The sequence below is a fragment of the Chamaea fasciata genome, unplaced genomic scaffold (genome assembly GCF_029207755.1).
Source record: "Chamaea fasciata isolate MVZ Bird 193981 ecotype frontalis unplaced genomic scaffold, bChaFas1.0.hap1 SCAF_1, whole genome shotgun sequence".
NCBI lineage: Eukaryota > Metazoa > Chordata > Aves > Passeriformes > Sylviidae > Chamaea > Chamaea fasciata.
The window spans coordinates 119554440-119564915 of record NW_027094086.1 but is presented as its reverse complement, the minus strand read 5'-3'; the positions used below and the strand labels follow the sequence as shown (position 1 = coordinate 119564915).

Here is a 10476-nt window from a genome sequence, read left to right as displayed (position 1 = left end):
AACGGAGAATGGTGGCCACAGCCCTGTAAAAATTCGTGGTTTATCACCCTGAAAACAGTATATTTATTGCTAGGAGCACTCCTTAATCCATGCATCCAGCAGAAAGGGAAGCTTGTTTGCTTGTTTGTTTGTCTCTGCATCCTGCTCGCAGGGCTAGACGGAAAATCACAGCATGTTTCCTATTGCGCTGCCTGTTCCCCACCGAAGCAACGTCACCTCAGATATGCCAGTAAATTCCTTACCGGGTTTGGATTGTAATTGGTTGAATGTTTTCTGTATCCTGACTAGCCAATAACACTCCGAGAAAAAAATTTAGAGCAACCTAGTTACGACAGATGGCGAAAAATGACTTGACACTACACGTGTGAGGCAATATTAACTAAAGACGAGATCCTTACCGCGTTGATTAGAAATATCATAATACGCCAAGAAAGATTACACGTGCCGCTGTATTTCTGGTACAAGGTCCCTTATTTTCAGACAAGTGCTGTCCAAATTGTTGCCCTTGTCATGTCTGTTTTAACAACATCTGCTAGCTAGCATAAGCTCTGGCCTTGATAACTTGCATTTTTCTGAGCCTGAATTATTCTTGGCAGACCTTCATCTTGCATCCCCCCACTCCCCCGCCCCGAAAGTAGATAATAATTTGTGCAAAACAATTAGTTAAAAAGAAGAAAGGAGAGGAGACATAAAGCTCTCATGAAGGCGCAAGAAACGTGGAGAATGGAAAAAGCAAAGGGAAAAATAAGAGCAAAAGATAAACGGCAGATAGCCAGAATAACTACAGTTGCAAGATAAGTAGTTTTATCTTCTCATATGTAAAAAGCAATAAACATATAACCGCATTTCCAAATGGTAAACTAACATTTTAGTCTCAGTAAACAGAAAGCAATGACAATTATACCGATAGGAACCGATATTGACCCAGAGCAAGAAATCAAAGCTATTTTTACATTCAAATGTCAGCAGCGCATTTCTTTATCTTCAAGTTTGCAAAGGATTCTTAGAAGCCTTATATATGCAGTTAGGCGGAAGCTGATTGCCAGCAATAAATAATGCATCCAAGGAAGAGGCTTGAGTACGTATCTTCTCACTTCCAGGATGCAGCTAAGGATCTTCGCCTCAATTCTACATCAAGGTTGTGGCTTAAAGCAGTCAAAGGGCTATTTAATTGTCAGGCAAGGCTTCCCCCCGCGGAACTCTCTCCGCATGTTACAACACCTTTGCAGCTCCATATGCATCTCTTTTTCACACTTCCCTCTCCATCTCAGGCTCCTACACCTGGCGCATCACGCATTTAGCCCATTCGCTCCGGCTCTTCCTTTCATCTTCCCAATGGCAGACGTTTCTATTTATCCACTGGCAATCAATGTGTGGCGTCACCGGTGGTACTGTAATGACGACTGCACCATTGAGGATGACAGCTTAGAAAGAAGAGGGCAATGGTGATCCCTCCCAGAGCAGCACAGCAGAGTGTAGCGCTCGCATCACAAGGTCACCCTATCTCACCGCTGACTCCTCTGCATTGGCAGGAGAGGGTTGCTGGGTTTGTACGAGGCTGGGGCGGGAGCAGGAGGGAGAGGGGGAAGAGATCTGGATTTTTTTTCTCCCCTCCCTTAAGCAAAGCCACAATGGAAACCAGGAAGGAGATGGTGATGTTTCTGGAGGGGACTACTCTTGGGGCTCTAGTTGGCAAGAGGGTGCCTAATTTGTCCGAAGCAGTGGGGAGCCCCGCTGCGGAGCCGCAGGAGAAGATGATCCATCGGAACTGCATCAGCCCCAGACCTGGCCCCTTGTCGTCCCGGGAGAGAGGAGGAGGAGGAGGAGGAGGTGGCGGAGGAGAAGACGAAGAGGAGGTGGAGGTGCTGCCAGGGACAGGGACGGTGCCGGAGAGCCGCTCGGCGGCGGCAGCACTGCTTTCGGCAGGACAGCAGCCCCCCGCCCCGGAGCTCCCCTCCAGCAAAGGACAGCAGAGCAGCTCGGACACCGAGTCGGATTTCTATGAGGAAATCGAGGTGAGCTGCACCCCGGACTGCGCCACGGGGAGCGCCGAGTACCAGCACAGCAAAGGTACCCAACTCCTTCCCATGCCTCCGGCCCCACGTCCGCTCCGGGGCTGGGTGGCAGCACTGGTGGGGCGGGGGGGCTGCCGGAGGGGCTTTTCCCCTCACCAGCTGAGCGAGGGACAACGAAATCGGGTGTGTGTGTGTCTGTCTGCGCGTGTGTGATCTCTTTCCTGACTGACTGCTCACCTCCCTGCCACCGGGAGACTTGTTTGGGAGTCAGAGGACACGACACCGGGCAGCCCCCGCGTCCCTGGAGGGGAGCCAGGCTTCCCGTCGTAGATGTGTCAGGTCTACAGCTTGTCCCGTAGGATCTTTTTGGCCAAGAAAACCACGCGCTCTCCTCTTCAATCTGTTCTATTTTATTTTTATTCTTCCCCATCGCCTGGACAGTGCATACTTCAGGAAATCCCTTACGATCCTCCACACCGGCGGAGTTTTTTGTATGTGTGTGTGGGGGGGTAAGATCAAACGAGTTTTCTGGCCATGAGCTGTTTGTGGTTTTGTAGGATGAAATGTGCCCGTGCGAGTGCGGAAGCGCCCATAAAGACCATAAAATCGCTCGCCGACTCATGCCAGCCCCAAGTGCGGTAGCGAGGGCCTTGTTTGCACGTTGGGTTAAAAAAAAAAAAAAAAAAAAAAAAAAAAAAAAAAAAAAAAAAAAAAAAAAAAAAGGGAGAGGTCCAAATTACCTTGTCACTTCTATGTCTCGGTGGCGCCAGCTCGGAAATGGTCCCAATGAATTAATTGCCTTTGGTCTCGGGCACAATGAGGGAGAGTTGCATTTGAAAGCAAAGGCAGCGGACAGGCCCCTTTTCCCCCTGCCCCCACTCTCCACTCCCTATTCCCACCTTCCCAGCCCGGCAAAGACGTCCCTACCCTGACAACAATTCACCTCTCCCCCTCCCCGTTCCTCAGTCACTTCAAGAAGCCGGGAAACGTAGAGAGCGCTGTCTGTCCTCCCTCATCCCTTAGAGGCTCGTTGAAAAGATCACATCCTGTTCTTTGGAAGCCGAGCGGAGATTCCTAAGGCCTCACCTTCCCCTCAGAGAGCAGTCTCTGTCTGCTGGCTGCTCCACTCCTGGGTCCTTGCTGGCCTGGAGGAAGGGACAGCGGAGCCGTGGTACACGGACGGCGAGCACACCTGCCCTTTCCAGACGCTCCGGTTTCCCAGTGCGGCAAGCGAGCGGGAGGCTCAGCGAGCAGACACCGCCATTGCGGGGGGTGTGTGTCGGGGAGAATGGGGGACAGGTAACCAGCCACCCAGAGTGAATAAGCCCCTCTCAAACCCTTAGGCGGTGTTTCATCCCCCTTCTCGCCGCCCTCCTCCTTGGCTGTCAGTGCCCCAATACCCTCAGTACACCGGGGCAGACACGGGAACGCCGAATGGGGCGGAATGGGGGGGCCGAAGTGGGTTCGCTGGGAAGGTGGACGGCGAGCATCCCTCCGTGCCCGCCCGCCTTCGAGCGTGTGTCGTTGCTCCGGGCTCCCCACCAGGGCCGTGCTCCGAGGCGTTGGCCGGCAGCCCCAGCGGCGCGGGGGATCACCCCAAGGGCAGCGGAGGCAGCGGCGGCTCCCAGGGCTCGCTGGCCTGCAGCGCCAGCGACCAGATGCGCCGCTACCGCACCGCCTTCACCCGCGAGCAGATCGCCCGGCTGGAGAAGGAGTTTTACCGGGAGAATTACGTGTCCAGGCCCCGGAGATGTGAGCTGGCGGCTGCTCTAAATCTGCCAGAAACCACCATCAAGGTACACGCAGCTCGGACATGTTTCCAATTAGCACGATATAAATCTGTATGGCCAAACTTCCTTGCAAAACTCGGGAAAACACTTCGCCAGCATAACCCTCCCTCTCAGCTCCCCCGCCTCCCGCCCCTTTCCTGGCCCTGCCCGCACCCTGCAGCAATGCGGGAGACGGGACACGGCTCCCGGAGCCATCCCGGCCAGCGCCGCTAATCTGCCCTCTCCCTAGCAGATTATTTTTAATCCTCCCTTCGGTTCAGTCCAAACCTCGCTCAGTTCTTGGGGGAGGGAAGAGGAAGCCAGAGCAGCAGATCTTGTTTCGATCTCGCTTTGCTTTGCCTTTTCCAAAATATTTGCACATGAAAATAAACCCGATAGCAACAATCCCAGGTAGTTCGGGATGCGAAAGGGCAGCAATGAGGCAGAGCCGCCCGGCTGGCCGGGACCCAGGGACGGGGGCTGGGGGGGGGGGGGGGGCAGCAGGACAAGCCCTAACAAGTAAAAAGGAAAATAAGCACCCTAAAAGGGCTGCTTCTCTGGGTCTCCCGATAGATTTTTATAGGGGCTTAACTGATCCCTCTGTACGTGATGACAACTCCCTCTAGGAGGGAAAGCTGGCGCCGGTCTCCCCTCTCCGGCAGACCCACGTCCGCCGCGCCGCCCTGGGAGCAGGGCCGGGGCCGGCGGCCAGGCGGAGCGGGGCGGCGGCGGGTGACGGCTCTCGCCTCTCCTCTGTCCGCAGGTTTGGTTCCAGAACCGCAGGATGAAGGACAAGCGGCAGCGCCTGGCCATGACCTGGCCTCACCCGGCCGACCCGGCGTTTTATACGTACATGATGAGCCACGCGGCAGCCACCGGGAACCTGCCGTATCCATTCCCGTCCCACCTGCCCCTGCCCTACTACTCCCACATGGGCATCGGCGCCACATCGGCCTCTGCCGCCACCCCCTTCAGTACCCCTCTGAGGCCTCTGGACACCTTCAGGGTCCTCTCCCACCCGTACCCGAGACCAGAACTGCTGTGCGCTTTCAGACATCCCTCTCTCTACCCTGCCCCAACTCATGGACTCAGCAGCGCCGGGGGCAACCCCTGCTCCTGCCTGGCATGCCACAGCGGCCAGTCCAACGGGCTGGCGCAGAGACCCTCCGGATCAGACTTTACCTGTTCGGCCACAACCAGGACTGACTCCTTTCTCACTTTCACGCCCTCTGTGCTGAGCAAAGCCACCTCAGTTTCCATGGACCAGAGAGAAGAAGTACCTTTAACGAGATAAACCTTTGTCTCAGGGTTATTAAACACTCATCCCTTTCCCGGACTTCTCTTCGAGTTAATGTACCTACAGCCCATGTTTATTTAATCGTGCTCTCTCCTCAGCCGTGGACCCCCACAGCAAGAAAAAAAAAAAAAAAAGAAAAAAGAAAAAAAAAAAAGAAAAAAAAGAAAAAAAAAGAAAAAAGAAAAAAGAAAAAAAAAGAAAAAGAAAAGGACTAAAATTAGCTCAGTCTTAAAAGGATTTACATTCCGAGGGAAAAAATAAAAGAAAGAAGAAGGAAAGAAATTACTAGCGATTTATCTCTGAGAATGAATTTAGGCACGAAGGAGGAAGAAAATCAACTCGAATGAAATCTGCTCCTACCAGCTACCTATAGAAATGTGCTGGGACTTTCTTTTCCGTGGATGGACTTCTTCCTAAGGGCTGGGGCTTCTACGGATCACAACAAACCTTATGCACAAACTATGAGACCGAGAAGGAAAATCTGAAATACTTGAAAGAAACACTATCTTGATAACGAAATGGCTTGTGCTCATGAAGAAAGCAGATGTAATCTCTCAGTGTTCAGAAAATAAAAACAACAAACAAACAGCAAAAAAACCCAAAACAAAACCCAAAATGTTTCTGGTTTGCAACTCGACAGTATTATCCAGTTGTCTCTATGGAAAATAACAATGCTTTACCATAAAGAAAACCTGTCATTCTATACATTACTTTCGTCGTTTAATTGCATTCTCTACCCTCCCTTGTCTCGTCCTTCGTTGTGAGCAGAAATCCAGCATTTCATTTCCTCTTTCATTCCAACTTTTATTTTTAAGAGGCAGACTGGAACTGGCAGGGGAAAAATACGAGCTCCTGCCTCTTTATGGGTCAGAGCTATTTGTCCTTTAAATAACAATGTTCTATTATCAGTCGCTGAAATGTGCACACACTGAAGAAATTAGCAAGTGATGTATATGTAAAGAGGGTTTTTGAATATCGAATGTACAATGCTCTGTGAGCAAAGACCCCGTGCCAAACGCTAACAAGCCGCCAAGGGAAGAGATTAGAGGTGACAGGGAGCACAACTCCTTCAGACAATCACCAGTCTGTAAATTGGAGCAAAGGCGATTTCCCTTCCTTTGTACTTCAGCCTTCAGTTCTTTCATTGCCTTTGCCTTGCTGTGTCTTTTTTTTTAAATTATTTTTATTTTATTTTAAATTAATTATTTCATTTTTCGGGTTTCGTGTTTCTTTCTCCATCCCTAATCTTCGCATATGTGTGCGTCCGTCACACTGATCACTCTTCCTTCTTGAGGGGTATTTCTTTCACAAACTCACCCATCCGTCTCCTATCCAGAGGGTATTTCGGAAGAAGGTAGCATCATTGCTCTTGCTTGGATTTCCCTAAATTAAAAAAAAAAAAAAAAAAACCAACAAAAAAACACGGGCACGGAGCCGGGTAGTGGTTTCTTTTAAAACCGACATTATTTATTTCATTCTGTTTTAAAGTGGCCCCCAAAATACACTGCCATAATTTGCTACCATGTCGGAGTAAAACTTAATAGGAACAAAAATAACAACACCAAAACCGATAATAATGACACGTTTTAACAACCTCTCACCCACATTTTTATCGTGCTTGTTAAAAAAAAAAAAAAAAAAAAAAAGGTAAAGTGTTGCTTAAGACGAATTTCACCATTGAGTTTCTAATAGTTACAGTTCAACAAGCAGGAAAATAAATGCTGGACAGAACAAAGACGTGTTGACACCTCTGTATCTACTTTGTACTAAATTGCTCAGAAGCCTCTGGTTTATTGCTACACCGGAGACTTTTTGTCTTTAGGAGAGGGAGCGCATAGCAGCGTTTCCCTGTAGCTGATGGAGAGCAGGAAAGAGACACGAGCGTGCCAGGATATATTTTTTCCAATAAAAAAAAATTGTTTATTACAGCTTTTAAAAACCTTATCCAAAGTCACAATCTTTAAATCATTAAGGCCAGATTATCCCACCCTTCGTCGATGAGATTTCCTCTTAGACATGGTAAGCAATGGCCCTTTTTGGACACTCACAAATAGATTCTCCCTCCCCGTCCCCCCACCCTCCGGAAATAACAATTGTAAACAGCATCTAAGGGCAGAGCCGAACAACATCCCCCTCTTTTACTTTTCTTCCATCAGACAGAAGAACCAGCCCGATAAAATAGGAACTGCGGAGCCAGTGCTTGATACCATTCCCCCGGCGACTCCGGCAGAAGGGAGCGCTGAAGAGGTCGGGGGAGGGGTAGCATGGCAGATGAGCACTACGCACCGAAAACGGGGGCTCCTACATAGCCCACGACCCCTCGTTCCTCGGCCGGGCACAGGCACCTGCTGGGCCGTGAACTCAGGCCAAGATCCGGCCGGGGCTGCTGCTGCGATCGCGGCACCATGATCTGTTCAGAAAATGCCATCGGCTGGCGCACAGGGATATATATGTAGATATATATATATATATATATATATATATATATATATATATATATATATATATATATATATATATATATATATATACATACATATATATATATATATATACATATATATATACACACACACACACATATATATATATATATATATATATATATATATATATATATATATACATATTCAAATACGTGTATTTTATATATTTAGGTGCGTGTGAGAGAAAAAGAACATTTAAGCCTCTGATTACCACTTCCACCCGTGACTGGGACATCCTCGCTTGGCAGACGGGGAGCGGGGAGGCAGGGACAGGGAGAGGCAGCGCCCGCAGCCGGCACGGTCGCTGCGGTCCCCGCGGCTCCAGAGCCGCCCTCCCGATCGCCCACTCTTGCAGGATGGTGCGGCAAACGGTGGCTGTGAATTTCTCCGCGGCTCGGTCACAGGGCAGAGATTGCCTGCGACAGGTAAATAGGCTGCGGGTCGCCGTAATGCCAAGAGTATTTTCAGTTAATAGGGGAGGGAAAATGAGGTGTCTGGAGCGATATTGGAAAGTACAAGATCGATGATCCGTCCTCGTGTCCAATCAGCAGCCTTTAATTGACTGTATTTTCTAGGTAATTGAGCCGCTGTGCTTCTAAATTGAAGTGGAAGATATAACAATACATCTCAGTGGGAGGAATTACTCATTACTTCATAATGAAATTTTCCATTTGCTGCGTGGGGCCGATGCCGTTAACGCCTTCGCCGCCGGCGGTGTCCGCGGCCCCACGTGGGGCGTTGGCTCTGGGCACGCGTGGGGCATTGACGGCGCCGAGGGCACACACAGGGCACCCAGCCCGCAGCAGGTTCTGCCTCTGGCCCTGAGCCACTGCCACCAGGCAGGCATGGCCTCGCCCTGGTCGGGGATGAGAACCTTCGAGGGATTGGGGTGAGGTCCCTGGGGGAGCCGGTGATGGGCACCTGGCCCCTTGTCACCAGCGGGAGTGGAGTTGTCTTCGGGGTACCCCATGTGCTACATTGGGTTCGCTCCCTGGCCAGCCAAATTCAGATCCTAAAGGCCGTCCCTCCTACCCCCCCCAGCCCTCCCTTGTTAGCGTTTGATTGATTGCCTTATTAAAGCGTGTTCTTGTAAGTGTGACCGAGCTGATTGCACTGCATATGTTTGGGATAATGCTCATTTTAAACAACTGAATAATAATACTACTAATAAAAAAAGGACCAGAAGAGGAAGAAGATGAGCTCTAGAGAGCGGGTTAAGCCTAAACAATCCCGTGGAGCAGCGCTGTAACTCGCGCATTAAATTGCTCCTTTACTATCAAATCACTCAGCCCATCTTTGTTGTGTTTTATCTGTCACCTCCCGTACCATTAAGTGAAATAGCAACGAGACTGACGCTTACTTTCCCGTCTCAGACTATATGTTTTTATTAAGGTTGTATGATTAAACTGGATCGGATCTGCTTTCCCAGCACTATGCTTTACTTCAGCGCCTAAATCATTGGCAAACCTTCTCTCCATATTTCACGTTTTCTGCTGGGTTGTTCGGTCATTTGCCGGCACCTGCAGAAAAGCATGCGGCTCCTTTAGCTTTTTGGCTTGTCTATCAGAAAAATCCTTTTGCTTTCTATTATTCTCCTGGTCGCCTGGCTACTTTATTTTACTACCGAGTTTAGCCCCCGAAAACACCCTCCACCATATGTCACCCCAAGGCTCGCTGTCCTGCCTCTTACAATAGTGTCACCCTGGGGTAAAGCCCACGTCAGGACGAGCTGAAGACTCTTCAACACAAATGGCTTCATTTAGGCGCATCAGGTTCCTGGGTGGATGTAAAGGCAGAGAGAAAACAGTCCCACGCGCTTTTTGCTTCATCCTTCCACCCAGAGCCCCTTATATGTTGTCTGCTTCTTTCAGATCTTCTCGCTTCTCCTTTTGTGAGGCGGAAGCGTCCCGTCCTGGCCCTGGAGAGCTGGTACTGAGAAAGGGTTGGGTTACGATGGGTTAGGGTAGATCCCCGTAGGGACTGGTCCCTGTTTTAGGAAGTTTTTCTTCTCTCTCTCTCTCTCAGGTAGGAGGAAGAAGAGACAGCAAGTCCAAGATCTAACAAGAAAATAAATAGATCTCTCCTCTGCCCTCCAATTCAGAGTTTGCCTTCCCCCACCGCCCCCTCCATTTTTTTAAAAAATCAGTTAAACGGAGTGTATCTACGACCAAGAATGTAGTGCAGGTTTACACTAATATTTACAAACCTCATTCTAAAGAATCTCCATCGGTGTATTGCATGCACATATACACGCAAAGCAAACACATAAACTGATTTTCCCAGCTGCCCTCTCTGCAAAGAAGTGCCTGGGACTTCAGAGACAGAAATTGCCACTTAAGAACATCACATGAAAGTATTAAGTAATTATTTAAAACAAGGCTGTTTAGAAAAATATTTGTGTTTATTGCAGCTGCTCGATTGGCCTCGTTAAATCTGGGGAGCATTTAAATTGTGTTACAGTCTCATTTAAATCCAGTTTCGTTCCAGCAGGCTGCAAAGCCTGAATAGAACCAATCACTCCATAATGATGATGAATGAGAAATTAATTCAGATACAAGCAAGACAATTTAGGCCTTCATCTGTTTAAATAGCCTTCCAAGATTATTCGCAATTGCAGGTCACAGATTTAATCAATTGTCCAATCTTGTGAAAGTCATATCCTTGCATCTTCATCGAGATTATTTATAGCGCGGTGAAGCCCAGTGAAAGGTATACGCTCTTAACAGGAACAATTACTTAAAGAGAAGCGTTTGCAAAATGAAAAACAAATGCCTCCGTGGGCAGTAAATGATCAAACACTTCCTCGCTCTCCCGGCACATCCTCCCCGGCCTGAGGAAAGGAAGGGAACTGCAGGTGGGGAATAAAGGGGAACATCACCAAACTCGATCCCTGCCGTATCGGTTCTTAG

General features: G+C 49.1%; 1 protein-coding gene across 1 annotated transcript; it reads left to right on the top strand.

The window, feature by feature from the left end:
- The first annotated feature begins 1631 nt into the window (after positions 1-1631).
- On the top strand, positions 1632-5109 carry EVX1 (even-skipped homeobox 1). The gene is made up of 3 exons (XM_066181392.1): positions 1632-2070; positions 3561-3811; positions 4548-5109. The coding sequence occupies exons 1-3, from the start codon at positions 1632-1634 to the stop codon at positions 5076-5078; spliced, it is 1221 nt and encodes a 406-aa protein (XP_066037489.1). The 3' UTR covers positions 5079-5109.
- The last annotated feature ends 5367 nt before the right edge of the window (positions 5110-10476 follow it).

Coding starts and splice junctions, on each gene's coding strand:
- EVX1 (XM_066181392.1), top strand. CDS start 1,632: ATGGAAACCAGGAAGGAGATGGTGATGTTTCTGGAGGGGACTACTCTT. Junction 2,071..3,560: donor CGAGTACCAGCACAGCAAAG/GTACCCAACTCC, acceptor GCTCCCCACCAG/GGCCGTGCTCCGAGGCGTTG. Junction 3,812..4,547: donor TGCCAGAAACCACCATCAAG/GTACACGCAGCT, acceptor CTCTGTCCGCAG/GTTTGGTTCCAGAACCGCAG.